Below are 18,435 nucleotides of genomic sequence, written 5' to 3'. Positions count from 1 at the left end.
TACTCAGGAATGTAATGACAGGTTCTTTGAAAACTAGCAACTCTTCTGGAAAAAAACTAAAGCCCCTTGATCATTCCCTCTTTCTAGTATCTTAAGTCTCTTATCTATTGCCTGCCTCCTATAAACATGTTTAGACTGCCCTCATGCTTAAAAAAAAAATTACTTTCACTTCCAGATCATGTGAAAAACAAAATGGCAGACTAGATATTTTTTCCAATCCCCATAACCTCTCAAACCTCTTCAAAACAATTATTCTGTGCCAAAAATAAAGCGACTTAAGCTGTTTCCATGATTTGGGACACCCAGAATCCAAATGAAGGTTTAAAATCAATCAAAAAAACTAGGAATTGAAGCTCGTTGAACCTGAGCTCACTCAGCACACCTCTCCCATCCCCCATGCTACCAGCAAGACTCAAGGAAAGATAAACCTAGGCTTTAGTTTTTCATCTCTAGGTAGATACAGAGACAGTTTAAGGAAAGATTTAATGTTCTTATTCAACTTTAAATCAATTTCCTAAACAGGCTTTCCCAACTGGAAGAGACTGCTCAGTACATCAACATATATAAAATCTACTTGGTTTTCAAGATTCTGAAGAGCTTTTTTTAAAAAATAAAATTATTTTTATTATTTTCCAGTTACATGTAGAAATAATTTTCAACATTTGTTTATATAAGATTTCCAATTTCAAAATTTTCTCCCTCCCTCCCCTCCGCCCCCCAGACAGCAAGCAATCTCATATAGGTTATATATACACAATAACATCAAACATGTTTCTGCATTAGTCATGTTATACAAGAAGGATCAGAGCACAAAGGAAAAACCTCAAATCAGAAAACCAACAGCACCAAAAACAAAAGAAATAGTATGGTCTGATCAGCATCCATATTCCACAGTTCCCTTTTTTTTTCTGGATTTGGAAAGCCTTTTCCATCATGAGTCCTTTGGAACTTTCTTGTTCCGTTGGATTGGTGAGAAGAATCCAGTCTATCACAGTTGATCAACACATAATGTTGATGATACTGTGTATAATGTTCTTCTGGTTCTGCTCATCTCACTCATCATCAGTTCATGCAAGTCCTTCCAGGTTTCTCTGAACTTCTCTTGCTCACTGTTTCTTACAGCACAATAGAATTCCATTACATTCATATACCACAACTTGTTCAGCCATTCCCCAATTGATGGGCAGCCCCTCAATTTCCAATTCCTTGCCACCACAAAAAGAGCAGCTATAAATATTTTTGTACATGTGGGTCCTTTCCCCTTTTCTATGATCTCTTTGAGAAAAAGACCCAAGAGTGGTATTTCTGGGTCAAAGGGTATGCACAGCTTTATAACCCTTTGGGCGTAATTCCAAATTGCTCTCCAGAATGGTTGGATCAGTTCACAGCTCCACCAACAATGCATTAGTGTTTCAATTTTTCCACAACTTCTCCAACATTTATTATTTTCCTTTTTTGTCATATCAGGCAATCTGATAGTGTTAAGGGTTAAAATTCTAGCTAGTCTGTCTAAAATATCTAATGAGTGGTCGCCAATAAATTATAAGCTTTAGCAAGAGTTAGGCTTTTAAGCATTTATTAAGGAAAACAAGAATTTGGTAAAGAGAGAGAGAAAGGCCTAGATTCCTATCTATTAAAGGGAGAGCACATTTCTAGCTCCGCTCTCCACCAGAGTCCAAAGGGCAGAGCCTCAGAGTGAGCGCCAGTCTCTTCCTTCCTCCTCCCACTAGTCCGCGTCACTTCCTGATGCCAAAGAAAAGACTCCTGGTCTTGCCCTCAAAGACCTTCGTTTCATGGGTGGAACTCTTCTACAGTAAGTCTCCAGCAGGTGGCGTCATTCCAATCGTTACAATAGGTAGTTGTTTTAATTTACATCTCTCTAATCAATAGTGATTTAGAGCATTTTTTTCATATGGCAATATGAAGAGCTTTAAAAGCCCAAATGAAGAGTTTGTATTTTATCCTAGAGGCAGCAAGAAACCACTAGAGTTTACTGAGGAGGAGGTGGGTTACATGGTTAGGTCATAACTTTAGGAAAATCACTTTGATAGCCAGGTGTAGGATGGGTTGGCATGGGGAAAAGAAATCAATTCGTAAGGTAATGCAATAGTGTAGTGAAAAGGCTTTAAACCTGAACTAGCATTGGAGCTGTGTGGGTAGAAGGAAGAGGTTTTTTTTCCCTTTTTTTTTTTTTTTGCGGGGCAATGGGGGTTAAGTGACTTGCCCAGGGTCACACAGCCAGTAAGTGTCAAGTGTCTGAGGCTGGATTTGAACTCAGAAACTCCTGAATCCAGGGCTGGTGATTTATCCACTGCGCCACCTAGCCGCCCCCAGGAAGAGGTTTTATATGAGAGATGTTGTAGAGGTAGAATCAGGAAGATCTGGTAACTGACTAGATATGTATTGGATAGAGTAAAAATGAAGGTTCAAAGATGATATCAAGTTTCCAAACCAGGGCACTGGACAGGACCATGGTGCCTTGACAGAGATAAGAAAGTTTGAGAAAAGGTAGATTTGAGGGAAAAGATAACAAAGAAAAATATCATGTACTCCGAGGCATAAAAAAATTAATCATGGGGTAGAGGTAGAAAGCATTAACAAGGTAAGATCAAAAAAGATCTTATTTAGAAGGTGGCCTGAAGGGAGCAAGAAATTCCTTAAGCTTTGTGGAAATATCACCCAGCCTAGATATGTAAAACTGACCCCCGCCCTTTTAAGCTGTAAGATCAAAACTTTCTCCTTTCATATTATGTGCCTTAATGGAAAGAAAATGATAAAAGAATGGACCTTGAACCCTCAGCCACTGATGAAAGTCTAACTTTAAACTCTATCTACCTTTTTCCAATGGGAATTTGGATTTTTGGACAAACTTAATCATAAAAATCTCTGAGAAACTTCCCAAGAAATTGAAAGCTATTTCTTTTCATCTCTCCACTGAAATATTTATGAAACTACCATTTATTGAACTTTCTTTCCTTAATAGCATTGTCATAATTGTTATGTGCTATTTTTAAAGGTAATTCTTTGAAGTACACAAAGGACTGCTTCCAACACAAACCACAAGAGAGGATGATTCCAAAGCATTGTATTAAAATAACTATTCAATCTTTTGTTTCCTTAGTATTGATGAACTGCCAATGGGATGTTAAAATTACAGAGTAAAGTAGCTTATTATTCAAAGTAGCTTAAACCAGTGGTGTCAAACTCATAGAAGGGGATGGGGGTGGGGGTGGAGTGTCACTAAACCATACATAGGAATCCTGGTTAGAAAACTGCATTTGAGCATTATCTATATTCTATTATATTCTTATTTGTTAAATATTTCTCAATTACATTTGAAATTGCTTCTGTGTTTGACTGTTCTGTCCTAAACAACACAGATTTATCATAGGCAATATAAACAAAGTCTAATTCTTTCTAAATTGTCAGGTAACAAAAATTATGCAGCCATGATTATAACCCAACGAACGAGTAAACAACTTCCTAGCTTGAATGAAATGCAGCAAGACCTTAAGGTTTAGGGGCTTACGAATTTATTTGTAATTCAGTTTTTTAGTTGTTGTTCAGTCCTGTCTGACTCGACATGTAGGCCATCACTACTATGCTATAAACAAAACAGGATGCAGGGTCAAGGCATGGGATGGCAAATGCGATCTAATTATACCCTATGCTTGAAACAAAATGTATTAATCAGGAAGGGAGCAGCCTTGCTATGCACACAAGAGCAAATTTTTTAGGATAGCCTCACAAGGTTTTATTTCCTTTGTAGCAAAAATGTGTATTACTAGCTCCTCTCAAACTGGACAGGCAGATGTGTGTTGGGAGGGTGCTCTTTGGTGTCTGGCCCACCCCTACCCTACTTCCTAGCACACACTTCCGAAGCAGTCATGCAGTCATCCAAGTTTCTGCTATACTTCCCTCTTTAGTGAGTGAGACTGAACATACCCAGATGCAGTCTAGCATTCCTAAATAAAATGAACATTTTTTTTTGCAAGTATTTGTTAATAAAACTATAGACAGAGAAGAGGATCTTAATACTGAGACTCACACACTTAAGGCTGTGGCCTTGCAAAATAGACTGGCTCTAGATTTCCTCCAGGCAGAGAGGGGAGGCAGGTATGCCCTCATGTCAGCAGTGCTGTGCCTAGGTTCCTGACAACTTCAATGACATGCATAATCACACAGACATGGTTTGGAATGGCTGAAACAAGTATGGTCTTCATGGGAATGGCTAACCTCGTGGTTCCCAAACCTTTCATTGCTCAAGCATCTGTCTGTAGGTTTTCTCTTGTGTGTCCTCAGAGGGATTGTGTGTTGCTTGTGTTTACAATGCCTCCCTCAGTTCAAAGAACTGATCCTCAAACCAACTCCCAAATTACAACCAGCAGGGATTTAGGATGATGCAGTTGAGGAAAGTGGAGTAATATAAATTCAATTGTGGTGCGTATGGTTAGCAACAAAAGGGGTAATTGAGGGAAGTCAGCTATTTGTACTGAATTAGTTGCAGGGGCTCCATTTTTAAAACCTTGTTTCAACCCTGAATATGTGGCAGGTAGCTGCCTAAGACAGAGCAGTGGATGGAGTGTCAGGCCTGGTGTCAAGAAGACTCATATTTCTGAGTTCAAATCTGGCCTCAGACACTTACTAGCTGTGTGACCTTGGGAAAGTCACTTAACCCTGTGTGACTCAGTTTCTACACTTGTAAAATGAGCTGGAGAAGGAAATGGCAAACCACTCCAATATCTCTTCCAAGAAAACCCCAAATGGGGGGCAGCTAGGTGGCACAGTGGATAAAGCACCAGCCCTGGATTCAGGAGGACCTGAGTTCAAATCTGACCTCAGACACTTGACACTTACTAGCTGTGTGACCCTGGGCAAGTCATTTAACACTCATTGCCCCGAAAAACCAAACAAAACCAAACAAAACCAAACCCCAAATGGAGTCATGAAGAGTCAGACACTACTGAACAACAACAAGCTGCCTAAGATGGCACGGTGAGTGCTCACTAACTCCATTTCTTTTTTAAAATTTTTTTTATGTGAGGCAATTGGGGTTAAGTGACTTGCCCAGGGTCACACAGCTGGTAAGTGTCAAGTGTCTGAGGTCACATTTGAACTCAGGTCCTCCTGACTCCAGGGCTGATGCTCTATCCACTGCGCCACCTAGCTGCCCCCAACTAATTCCATTTCGTTTGAAACATGGACCAATCCAAATATTGCTGAGGTGGCACTAATTTCATCTCCTCATGATTATGTGATCCAGTCAGAATACCTTTGCCCTTACAGGGCAAATCTTGAATTGGGGCCAACCCACCCAATGTTTTTCAGCTTTGGTGTGTTGAATAAAAATTCCTTTAAATTGCTGAGTTTGCTTCTTTAATCAGGGTGAAGGCCTTAACAAGGATATATTTTAATAGTAGTAAGTAGTGGAAGCAGCAGCAATAATGACAACTAACATTTATATAGAGCTTTTAAGATTTCCTAATTACTCCACAATATTCCATATAAAGCAGGTGATAGTATCTCCATTTTAGAGATGAAGAAACTCAGAAGTTAAATGACTTGTCTAGGATCACAGAACCAATAAGTGTTCAAGCAGGATTCAAATTCAGGTCTTCCTGATTCCAAGTCTAGCTACCTATCACATTTTGGCAGTTGTATGAAAGATGGACTAGACAGGAGAGAGGCTTGAGGAAAGAAAACTAATTGGGATGTTAAAGCAATAATCCAGGAGAACCTGAACTAGGGTAATATTAGATGGCCATGTGTGGGGCAGCTGGGTGGTGTAGTGGATAGAGCACTGGCCCGGAGTCAGGAGTACCTGAGTTCAAATCCAGCCTCAGACACTTAACAATTACTAGCTGTGTGACCCTGGGCAAGTCACTTAACCCCAATTGCGTCACCAAAAAAAACAAAACAACACAAAAAAACTGCCAGAATATTAGATGGCCATGGGGATAGAAAGAAGAGTAGGATTCAAAAGATGTTGTGATGGGGCAGCGAGGTGGTGCAGTGGATAGAGCACCGGTCCTGGAGTCAGGAGTACCTGAGTTCAAATCCGGCCTCAGACACTTGACATGTACTAGCTGTATGACCCTGGGCAAGTCACTTAACCCCATTTGCCTCACTAAAAAATAAATAAAAATAAATAAAAAACCCAAAAGATGTTGTGATGGTAAATTAGATTGCAAATAACTGGGAAAGCAAGGAGTCAAGGACACTTTTGAGGTTACTTTTGAAAGAACCAGAAGAGGGCTCACTTTGGGGGGGGGCAGGGGAAGAGGAAGAGAATGAATTTTGTTCTAAGGCAAGTTAAGTTCTGAGATGTCTATGGGTCAGCTGGTTGAAAATATATAACATGCATTTAGTAATGTGGGACTGAAGCTCAAGAGACTAAAACTAGATATAAAGATCTGGGAACCACTTACATAGCTTTGCAACGATTGGAATGACACCACCTGCTGGAAACTTACTGTAGCAAAGCTCCAGCATGAGGAGAAGGCGTCTGAAGGCAAGCCATGTGGCAAGGTCCTTAGCTCCTGACATTTGCTCGTGGGTACTGTCTATCAAGGCTACCAGCCACTAACTTGAGGAGCCTCCCATTTCTGGGAGGAGGACTCGAAGGAGGGAGTGGAGGCGGGTAAAGGGGTGCTGTCTCTTTTGGTTCCTGACCTCGCCAAGGTGCGCTGGATGACAAGGTCTCTTAGAAATAGTTAGGTTTTTACCGTTCTCTCTCTTCACCAAATTCTTATTCTCCTTAATAAATGCTTAAAAGTCTAACTCTGGCTAAAGCTTATCATTTATTGGCGACCCCTCATTAGATATTCTAGACAGACTAGCTAGAATTTTAGCCCCTTACAGCTTTACATGATAACTGACTCGGAAAGAACCAAGACACCAAGACAGTGAGTATAGAGGGGGGAAGAATTCTGCCACCACATCTCCCACAAAGACAAGGGCTACAGTGCTCCCTCCAAAAAAAAAAAAATCACAGACTGTTAAATCTGCAAAAGCCCTGATCTAACCCCCTCAATACAGGATACCTATATGGGTCCTCAAAGGTTAAGTGACTTGCCCAAAATCTAGCTTGTTAAGTGACAAACTCAGGATTCAAACTTAGATCTTCTGACTCCAAGGCTTGTTATCTTTCCATTATACCTCTCTACCTTACCAGTCTTCCTTGTGTAAGGGACTATCATTTCTCTCAGGGATGCTACCTGTGATAAGAAACTTTCTGGTTTAATTTTCTAACTGCTATTTACTTAAGATGAGCAGGTCCCACCATAACCAGATAGAGCCTACAAAATCAAGCTGAGGTATCAAAGCCAAGGTTAACTGGTTAGTTTGCAAATGTATGGCTTGAGAGATCATCTCCAGATCCAGCACCAGCTTGTAGCCCTTTTTACCCCATAGAAATCTTCCCCTTCTGCCATGTTCTTTCATCTTTAAATCATCATCTAACCTTATTTACCAGCTGAAATTCCACTGTACCCATCTTGCTTACATAACCAAAAATCTAAATAAGGTTGCTAAAACTGCTGCTTAGAGTTCACTGATTTTTGTATGTAGTTTATGCTCTAAGCATAATAAACCAGTTTTTATTATATCTCTCCATCACTGATTATATATTTGGCAGCAGTACCTATCAGTGAATCCTTGTACAATTTGTGCCTCATACTTCTGCCACGGCCAAGGTAACAGGACTATATGATCCTCGGGAACATGACCTACCTACAAGACACTTGCAACAGTACCACTTCTGGAATGGTTCCCAGAGAGAAGCCTCCTCAGCTACTACATCTGAGTGCTGAAGAGATGAGAGTCCCTTTCTAATCCCAAACATACCCAGGCCAACTATGTTCAAAGGACCTTGTTTCTTGAGAATTCAATTCAATTTACACTACTAATTATTTGTCCTAAAATATGATTTCTTCATTGAAAGTAGGGAAAATAATTCCTTTCCATTGTAATAAAAAGAGAACATGACCAGTAGTGGAGTCAAGGCTTTTAGTCCTAACCACTAATGAACTTATAAACTTGTCAATTAACTTCCATGGGCCTCAGGTTCCTCACCTGAAAAATGTAGAGATTGGATTGGTGGCCTCTAAATTCTAAAATTCTTTGATTTCAATGACTAAAACAATGAAAAATGAAAACATCACCAAAATGAAGTCAAACTCTGTGTAACTGGGGGGAAATGCTCCTGGAGAACAGAAAATGAAACATACCACCCCTAATAGTAAGGAATTATAAGGGCAGGATGTTGCATATATTGTCAGAGATGATGACGGTGTCCCTTGTTTTTGCTCAGCTGTTTTTCTCCGTGGGAAAAGAGTTTAAATTGTTGGAGGAAGAGTATATCAGAAAATGATTGTGACTTAAAAACAAAAAGAATAAAAATAAAATGAAATTCTGTGATTCTGTAATTTGGCCTATGCTGAACCTTTCAGTATTCTCTTTTTTTTTGTTTGTTTGTTTTTGTTTTTTGCAGGGCAATGAGGGTTAAGTGACTTGCCCAGGGTCACACAGCTAGTAAAGTGTCAAGTGTATGAGGCCGAATTTGAACTCAGGTACTCCTGAATCCAGGGCCGGTGCTTTACCACTGCGCCATCTAGCTGCCCCCCAGTATTCTCTTTCATTTAGCCTCAAACTTAAGGCAACCAGAAACTTGATACTCAAGAGTACACACAAATTAGCTGCATTTAATTACATGAACCACTTCAGACCACTGGATAATCTCCCTTCCCTATGCAATATGCTCTACTCTTCCTGTATGACTTAAAAAACATCATGCAACTTATTCTCTAAAATTTTCTGTTCAGTATCCTTGCCTGGCTCCTCTGCCTCTTACCAACTCCTTAAAAAAGTTCTATCCATTATAGCTTTCAAGCTCTTCTCTCACAACATTCTTGTCCCTGGCAATTTTATTCACCGTTCAATGATCACATTCATAAGATGACTCCCATATCTCTATCTTCAGTCCTGGATCTCTCTTCTAAGTTCCAGACACACATCTTCAAATGCCATAACAATAATGATAATAATACTTATGCAGCATTTTAAGATTTGTAAAGCATTTTACATATGTAACTCTTTTGGTCCTCTCCACCGTCTCCTCAATATTGTTCTTCTTTCTTTTCTTTGTGGGGTAATGAGGGTTAAGTGACTTGCCCAGGGTCACACAACTAGTAAGTGTCAAATGTCTGAGGCAGAATTTGAATTCAGGTCCTCCTGAATCCAGGGCCAGTGCTTTATCCACTGTGCCACTTAGCTGCCCCTCACCCGAGGTATTTTTAACTAGATATTGGATATATCCTCATATGTAAAATGGGGATAATAACAGTATCTACCTCACAGGGTTGTTGTGAGACTTAAAAGAGATCACATATATAGAATGCTTTGCAAACCTTAAAGAGCTATATCAATGCTGGCTATTATTATTGCTATTATTGTTTGGTATCCTCAACACCATGCTTCACACTTCTCATATCCAATTAGCTAAAAATCCTATTTATTCTATCCTCATTGTCCTTCACATCCATCCCTTCTCTATTCCTACTTCCCCACTACCCTCTTCCCATAATAAGCATGAGACATATGGGTACCTCACTATTGCTGTATATAATTTTACCTCAAGGGATCTACTAAACATACTGGAGTCTGTCCTCATTTCTTCGTACAACAGGAGCATACCAAAGAGCCCATGAACTGTCCACCTGTTATCCCTCTCTCTCCCATGTGACTAGCCCATCTTCTTTTATGCTCATACATTTCTCTGAAAACATTCTTCAATTTACTTCTTCATAACTCCCTGTTGGTGATCTGTTAGCCTGCTCATACACTCCATTGTACTTTGGGAGAGTTTCATTTTCAGTTCTTTATAAACTATAATGTTCCATGACTCACAGTCTTTTAACGCTGCAAGGTTACTAGTATTAAGGAGCTCATTTTTCATTATCTCAAGGAAAATCTGAGGAGAACTAAAAGAATGATACAATTTTCCAAAGGCAATCTGCCCCTCTCAAATTATAAAATAATCCATGATAGCAGGGGTCTGTGTATTAAATAAGCTTTGTACTTCCCAAAGTGCCTAGAACAGTCCTCTTACATAGCAGATACTTAATAACTGTTTGCAGAATGTAAGCAAACTGAACTGAATTAACATTAGGTAAAACAGTTTTTTGGACAGGAAAGGGTTAGGGAAAACCAGACCTGTGACATCACTGATATACTAAGACCACCAATGCATATCTGAAATTGTTCTACAATATAAAGTCTTAGAGAGTTGCTTAGAACACTGAGAAGTTCAGTGATCTCCCCCAAATCATACAACCAGTTTGTGCTAGACCCAGGTCTTCCTATAACTGAGAGGCCTGCTCTCTATCCAGAAATACCGTGCCTCTCCCAAGACACATGCCATTAATCGAATATGGTGATCTAAATAAAGGTCTTTGCAGTTCTAGTTCAAGCTTTTTAAAATCTCCCTATTTGGTCCATTACCACAAGTTAGAAGCAGATTTCACCACTAATCCAAATCTAAAACGGCAAGCAGACCAACGTCAACCAGGGAAGAGGATGCTCCAGGCCAATAATAGAATCTCACTCCATTTTCATCAAACCAATTTATCACAACCCATAATATTAAATGTGGAAAAATAAGGTTAGCCCTAGTGCTAGGCCTGAGTGTTTGGTATTGTATACAATACTTAACTTTTCCTGGCTGGATAAGATTCACCATTCTGGGACCAAACTAAGGCAGTCACTAAGTCTTCCCATATCCCATATATAAACAGATACCCAAAGTTAAAGGTATTATTAAATCAATGTCAGATCAAATCTGATATGAATGAGAGAACCAAAGTTAAAGTCTCTCTGCCACAAGTTCTGGCACCCTTCAAATGTAACAGCTGGGACAGACCCACAGTTGCCTATCAAAATACTGTTGTGTTTGCCATCTCTCTTCAGACACAAGATTACCGAGGAACAAATCACTGCTTAATAAAGGGCTACAAAACTGTATCGGATTTTATTTTTACCGGGATCTTGAAAGAGTTCCAGTTCCAAGGGGAAGGCTGTTGAACTTTCTCCCCCACCTCAGAAGATCTACCTCTAATTAATCTAACAACTGACTAAAAGGGGAAGGAGGGGTAGGGGAGAATAGCATGTAGACAGTATCATATTGAACTATTAAAGCTTAAAACTGCACTATGACATTTGTGACACCCTCTGTTTCAAGGGTGATGCAACAGGGTTGTTGAAATAGAGATTGGCAGCCTCTCAGCATAAATACCAGATGCAGGAAAGCCTGGGGGAACAATAAATAATGGGTCGTGAAGGTTTGGGGCTACAGGAAGGGTAGGGGTGAAACAGACTGGCGACGCGCTGACTGGAAGGAAAGCAAGAGCTGGGGAGGAAAGCCCGGAGACAAGGGATACTAGAATCTCTCACACACACACACACACACACACAGCACCTTGGTTTAGAGCTGTAAGGGACTTTAAAGGACATCTTGTTCAAACCTTCACGTTACAGAGAAAGAACCGGAGATCAAGGGGGTGGCAGGAACGCAGCATTTGAATTCAGGCCCTCTGCCACTAGATCTACCCCACTTTTCCAGGGTCCCATCCAGCCCCGAAGGGGAGTGCTGAGGAAGGGAAGGGTTGGGGTGGGAACACAAAGAGACTGGAAGTAATGGGGTGGGGAGCTCCAGCAGCACGGGAAAGGGGTTTCCCCAGGGGGATTTTCTAAAAAGCACAGCGGAAGAAGAACCTGGGTTCGAATCATGCCTCTGGTGTTTTCCACCGGAGATTCTGGGGCAAGTCGCTTCACCTCTCTGGGCCTCAGTTTCCTCCTCTGTAAAATGCGGGGATTGGATCGTAGGTGGCAGAATCTGCCATATATACACACACCACACACACAGAGACACACACCCAGGAGGAAGGGGACCTGGGGGGAGGTTGGCCGGGCTGGGGGCACCAGGCGCCGACACGGGGGTTCGGGGCGTCGAGGGGTCGGGCCCGCAGCCAGTCGAAGCTAAGGGGCACGGGGAGGGGGCGGGCCGGGCCCGGGGAGCTCACCGGGACAGGTGCTTCAGGATCTGCTTCTTGATGATCCCAGCCATGCCGGGGCCGGACCTGGGGCCGGGGCCGGGGCCGGGCCGGAGGGAAGGGCCTGGATGGCCCCGACCTCAGTCCTGGGGGAAAGGCGGCCTCCGCGCCTCGCCGCTGCCGGGAAGACCGGCCGCCACAGCAGCTGTCGCCGCCGTCACCGTCACGGTCGTCGCCGACGCCGCCATGACCGCCTCACCCTCGCTTCTCCGGCACCCGAGATTCCTCCACGATCCCACCCACCCGCGCGGCGCCGACTTGCACGGGAGCGAGGCCCAAGCTCGCTCGCGCCCGCGGTCCGGCCGTCCCGGCTCGCGCCCAGAAGCGCTTCCCAGCGGGCGGTAGAGGGCGCGCGCCTGAAGCGACGGGAGAGGGGAGGGGAAGGAAGAGCGGAGGGGATAAGGGAATAAGGAGGGGAGTGGGGAGGGCTGGGGACAGGGGCAGGGGAGAAGGGAGCAAGGAGGAGAGGGAAAAAGAAAGGAGGAGAGGGAGCAGTGAGGGCAGGGGACACGAGGGGAGGAGAAGGGAGCAGGGAGCAGGGAGCAGGGAGCAGGGAAGGGAGTGGAGGAGAGACTTCCAGTATAGTTCAGACTACATGGTTTTCTGAAAACCAGCCTAACTTGTTCCAGAGAGGCTCATCACCAGGCATAGGTTGGTTTCTAAATTATTTTAAATTATAAATTTATAAATTATTTTATAAATTATCCTTCGGCTGGAGCAACCTGTGAAACCAAGAAAAATGCTAAATATTTCTCAGTTTTCAGCAGCCTCCTTTCTACTTCCAAAGGGGACAGGACATGGCAGAAAAGGAGGCAGAAGGAGCTAAGAATTACATCGGGTTTTTCTAGATCTTCTGTAAACTTTACCTTAATGGTAGGTTTTTTTTTCCTTTTTTCTTTCTCTTTCCCTCTTTTAAAATGTTTTTTTCCTTGCTAGTATTTTATTTTCCAGTTACATGTAAAGATTGTTTTCAACGTTCATTTTTGTAAAATTTTGAGTTCCAGATTTTTCTCCCTCCTTCCTTTCCTCCTCCCCTCTCCCCAAGAAGGCAAGCAACTATTATATGTGTGTGTATACACATAATCATGTTATACATATTTCCATATTAGTCATGTTGTAAAAGAAAAATCAGAACAAAAGGGAAAAAACACAAGGAAAAATAACAACAACAGAGTGAAAATAGTATCCTTTGATCTGTATTCAGATTCCATAGTTCTTTTTATGGATGTGGAGAGCATTTTCCATCATAAGTCTTTTGGAATTGCATTGGATCATTGTATTGCTAAGAGCTAAGATCACAGTTGATCATCACACAATGTTTCTGTTACTATGTACCCTGTTCTTCTGGTTCTATTCACTTCACTCAGCATAAGTTCATGTAAATCTTTCCAGGTTTTTCTGCAATCTGCCTGCTCGTCATTTCTTTTTTTTTTGTTTTGTTTGTTTTTTCTTTTTTGTTTTTTGTGGGGCAGTGGGGGTTAAGTGACTTGCCCACTGTCACACAGCTAGTAAGTGTTAAGTGTCTGAGGCTAGATTTGAACTCAGGTCCTCCTGAATGCAGGGCCGGTGCTCTGCGCCACCTAGCTGCCCCCTGCTCATCATTTCTTATAGCATAATAGTATTCCATCATATTCATATACCACAATTTGTTCAACTAGTCCCCACTTTTGTGGGGGGGGGTTGGGGGGGCAATTGGGATCAAGTGATTTGCCCAGGGTCACACAGCTAGTAAGTATCAAGTGTCTGAGGCCGGATTTGAACTCAGGTCCTCCTGACTCCAGGGCCAGTGCTCTAATCCACTGTGCCACCTAGCTGCCCCCTTTTTTGGAGTGTGTGTGTGTGTGTGTGTGTGTGTGTGTGTGTATAAGGCCCCACTTGATAGACATCCCCTCAACTTCCAATTCTTTGCCAAATGGTAGGTATTTTAATTGTTAGGTCCCTGTCCAATGAACAGCAAGTACACACAATAACAACAACTCACATTTATACAGGATGTCCCCAAAATCTTAGTGCGGTTTTGCTTTAAGATTTAAGCTATTAAAACTTTAAAAAATGCACTAAGACTTTGGGGATACCCTGTATAGTACTTTATGTTTTGCATATAGACATACAGATGTATGTATGTGTGTGTATAATTTCATTTGATACTTAACTGAATAATATCAATACTGTTGTTGTTCAGTCATATCCAACTCTTTGTGACCCCATTTGGTTTTCCTTGGCAAAGATACTGGAATGGTTTGCCATTTCCTTCTCCAGCTAATTTTTTTTTTTTTGGTGGGGCAATGAGGGTTAAATGACTTGCCCAGGGTCACACAGCTAGTGTCAAGTGTCTGAGGTCAGATTTGAACTCAGGTCCTCCTGAATCCAAGGCTGGTGCTTTATCCACTGCGCCACCCAGCTGCTCCTTCTCCAGCTAATTTTACAGATGAGAAACTGAGGTAAACAGGGTAAAGTGACTTGCCCAAAGTCACACAGCTAGTATCTAAGGCCAGATTTGAATTTAGGTCTACCTGACTCCAGGTCTGCACCCTAGCCACTCCTCTATCCACCATGCCATGTAGCTGCTCATATCAATATTGACATATACAAATAAAGGGGTATAAACTAGAGCTAGCTTCCGAACTCTGGAAAACCTGGACTCTTGGCTCTGATAGACACTGACTGGGTGATGCTGAGAAAGTCACTTAATCTCTTAATGCCCCAGTAACTTTCTAAGACTTCATGCTGTAGTACAGGTGCTGATCTACACTAATAAAGGAAACTTCCCCACAAGAAGTTCCTCATATTGTTGAAATCGTTGATCTAGTTCAAATATAAATAAATACAAGAATTGGTTTTATCACCAGTCCAAAAACAATAAATATTGGTCATCTCCCATTTTCAGGGTCACAATGAGAATAAGCAAAAAGACTTGCAACTTACTTGCCAACATCAATTGCAGAAGATGAATCATGAAGACTATCTTTTGCCTTTCTTTGTATTCTTAGCACAGTGTCTGGCATATAGTGTGCACTTCATAAATGCTTATTGATTGACTCACTCACTGGTGAAGTCTATGGACCTCTTCTCAGAAGAATATTTTAAATGCATAAAATAACATGTAAAATAGCTAAAATGTATATATAATGTTTACTAGGTGTCAAGCGCTCTGCTAAGCACTTTACAATTATCTCATTCTATTCCCTACAACAACGCTGGGGGGTAGGCTCCATTATTATCCCCATTTTACAGATGAGGAAACTGAGAAAAACAAAGGCTGAGTGACTTGCTCAGGGATCAACCCAGCTAGTAAGTGTCTGACAAGATTTGAACTTACTACTCCTCACTCTAAGCCCAGCAGTCTAGCTGTCTACCACCTAGGATTGCAAAGAAAATCAAAGATATTGAAATATATGATCAAAACATTTAAGAGAAAAATAAGCTCATGAGACCCATTTTAAGAACTCCTTTCTTTTTTTTTTGAAAAAAGTATTTTATTTTTTTCCAGTTACATGTAAAGATAGTTTTCAACATTTGTTTATATAAGATTTCAAATTTCAAATTTTTCTCCCTCCCTCCCCCTCCCCTAGACAGCAGGTAATCAGATATAGGTTTTATATAAATATAATATATATATACACACATATATATATACATATATATAAAAAATAACATTAAACATATTTCTGCATTAGTCATGTTATCAGAGAAGAATGAGAGCAATGAGGGAAAACCTCAAAATAGAAAAACAACAGCCCCCAAAACAAAAGAAATAGTATTGTTCAATCAGCATCCATACTCCACAGTTCCTTTTTTTTTTTTTTTCTGGAATTTGGAGATCCCCTTCCATCATGAGTCCCCTGGAACTCTCCTGTACCATTTGCATTGGTGAGAAGAATCTAGTCCATCACAGTTGATCAACACACAATGTTGATGATACTGTGTACAATGTTCTTCTGGTTCTGCTCACCTCACTCATCAATTCATGCAAGTCCTTCCAGGTTTCTCTGAACTACTCCTGCTCGTCGTTTCTTAGAGCACAATAGAATTCCATTACATTCATATACCACAGCTTGTTCAGCCATTCCCCAATTGATGGGCAACCCCTCAATTTCCAATTCCTTGCCACCACAAAAAGAGCAGCTATGAATATTTTTGTACATGTGGGTCCTTTTTCCTTTTTTATGATCTCTTTGGGAAAAAGACCCAAGAGTGGTATTGCTGGGTCAAAGGGTATGCACAGCTTTATAGCCCTTTGGGCATAATTCCAGATTGCTCTCCAGAATGGTTGGATTGGGGGCAGCTAGGTGGTGCAATGGATAAAGCACCCGCCCTGGATTCAGTAGTACCTGAGTTCAAATCCGGCCTCAGACACTTGACACTTACTGGCTATGTGACCCTGGGCAAGTCACTTAACCCCCCATAGCCCCACCAAAAAAATAACAAAACACAGAATAATTGGATCAGTTCACAGCTCCGCCAACAATGCATTAGCGTTCCAATTTTCCCACAGCTTCTCCAACATTTATTATTTTCATTTTTTGTCATATTAGACAATCTGATAGGTGTCAGGTGGTACCTCAGAGTTATTTTAACTTGCATCTCTCTAATCAATAGTGATTTACAGTATTTTTTTCATATGGGAATAGATAGCTTTGATTTCTTTATCAGAAAACTGCCTGTTCATATCCTTTGACCATTTCTTAATTGGGAAATTACTTGGATTCTTATAAATTTGATTTAGTTTCCTATATATTTTAGAAATGAGACCTTTATCAGAAGTACTGGCTGTAAAAATTATTTTCCAGGAGCCAAGATGGTGGAGGAAAGGCAGCGAGCTTTTGAACTCATGACACGATCACTCCAAAAAACATCCAAATAATGCCATAGGAAAATGCCCGGAACAGCAAAACTCACAGAAGAATGTGCTGAAATCATCTTCTAACCAGGAATGGCTTGGAAGGTCAGGAGGGAGCTGCTGTGCTGATACAGGAGTTGACCCCAACCCCACAGTCACCCTGACACAGATCCAGTCCCGGGAAGGCCTCACCAGAGAAGGAGACCCCCAGAGCCTCTGAATCAGCTGAAGCACCAGTGTCATCTGGAACTAAGCTCACAGTCTGGTGAGAGTGCTGAGTCCTGGGCATCGGGGAGATAACAGGGGTCTGTGCTGGTGCTGAGGCAGAACTTGGATTTCTCACCCCTGTTGAGAACCAGGAGGTAGGCTTGAGTAGCGGTGGCCCAGTTGGGGGAGGGGCATAGGCTCATCAGAGCTAACAACCACAACACACAAAGCTGGTTGATTAGCAAGTTGGGCTAGGGTCCTCTGTGGACCAGGGAACAGGCCAGGCAAGTGAAGAACCTGCTCCTCCTTAAATCATACTACCTGGGACTTCTTAAGCTTGGAATACTGCAGCCTGGAAATAGTGCCCCACTTTAAGGAGCTAAAAGTCAAGTAAAAGAAAGGCAAAATGAGCAGACAGAGAAAGGTGAGGACCATAGAAAGTTTCTTTAGTGACAAGGAAGACCAAGGGGCACCCTCAGAGGAAGATGTCAACCGCAGGGCCCCTATAGCTAAAGCTTCCAAGAAAAGTACAAATTGGTCTCAGGCCATAGAGGTGCTCAAAAAGGACTTTAAAGATAAAGTTAGAGAGGTAGAGGAAAAAATGGAAAGAGAAATGAGGGTGATGCAGGAAAGACATGAGAAAAAAGTCAACAGCTTGAAAAGTCAAATTGGCCAAATGGAAAAGGAGGTACAAAAGCTCTCTGATGAAAATAATTGCCTAAGAATGAGGATTGAACAAAAGGAAACCAGTGACTTTATGAGAAACCAAGACACAATAAAGCAAATCCAAATGCATAAAAAAAATAGAAGGCAATATGAAATATCTTCTGGGAAAAACTGCTGACCTGGAAAATAGGTCCAGGAGAGATAATTTGAAAATTATTGGTCTACCTGAAAACCATGATCAAGGAAATTGCTTAGACATCATCTTCTAAGATATTCTCAGGGAAAATTGCCCTGAAATTCTAGAAGAAGAAGCTAAAATAGAAATTGAAAGAAGCCACCGATCACCTCCAGAAAGAGATCCCAAAAAGAAAACTCCTAGGAATATTATAGCCAAATTCCAGAGCTCTCAGGTCAAGGAGAAAATATTGCAAGCTGCCAAAAAGAAAGAATTGAAGTACTGTGGAGCCCAAGTCAGGACAGCACAAGATCTAGCAGCTTCTCCATAAAAGGACCGGAGGGCATGGAATATGATATTCCAGAGGGCAAAGGAAATGGGATTACGACCAAGAATCACCTACCCAGCAAAACTCAGCATAATCTTTCAGTGGAAAAAAT

At 41.5% G+C, this 18,435-nt stretch overlaps 1 protein-coding gene across 2 annotated transcripts in view; it reads right to left on the bottom strand.

The window, feature by feature from the left end:
* Window positions 1-12,321, bottom strand: part of UHRF1BP1 (UHRF1 binding protein 1) — a 67,819-nt gene extending 55,498 nt beyond the window's left edge. For both annotated transcript variants that reach the window (XM_044000261.1, XM_044000262.1), the window contains exon 1: window positions 12,078-12,321. In XM_044000261.1, coding sequence (XP_043856196.1) covers window positions 12,078-12,121 — 44 coding nt within the window. In that variant the 5' untranslated portion in view covers window positions 12,122-12,321. The remainder of the gene's footprint in view (window positions 1-12,077) is intronic.
* Window positions 12,322-18,435: the final 6,114 nt, after the last annotated feature.

This window comes from Dromiciops gliroides, chromosome 4 (assembly GCF_019393635.1).
Source record: "Dromiciops gliroides isolate mDroGli1 chromosome 4, mDroGli1.pri, whole genome shotgun sequence".
NCBI lineage: Eukaryota > Metazoa > Chordata > Mammalia > Microbiotheria > Microbiotheriidae > Dromiciops > Dromiciops gliroides.
This window is presented reverse-complemented; position numbering and strand designations above follow the sequence as displayed.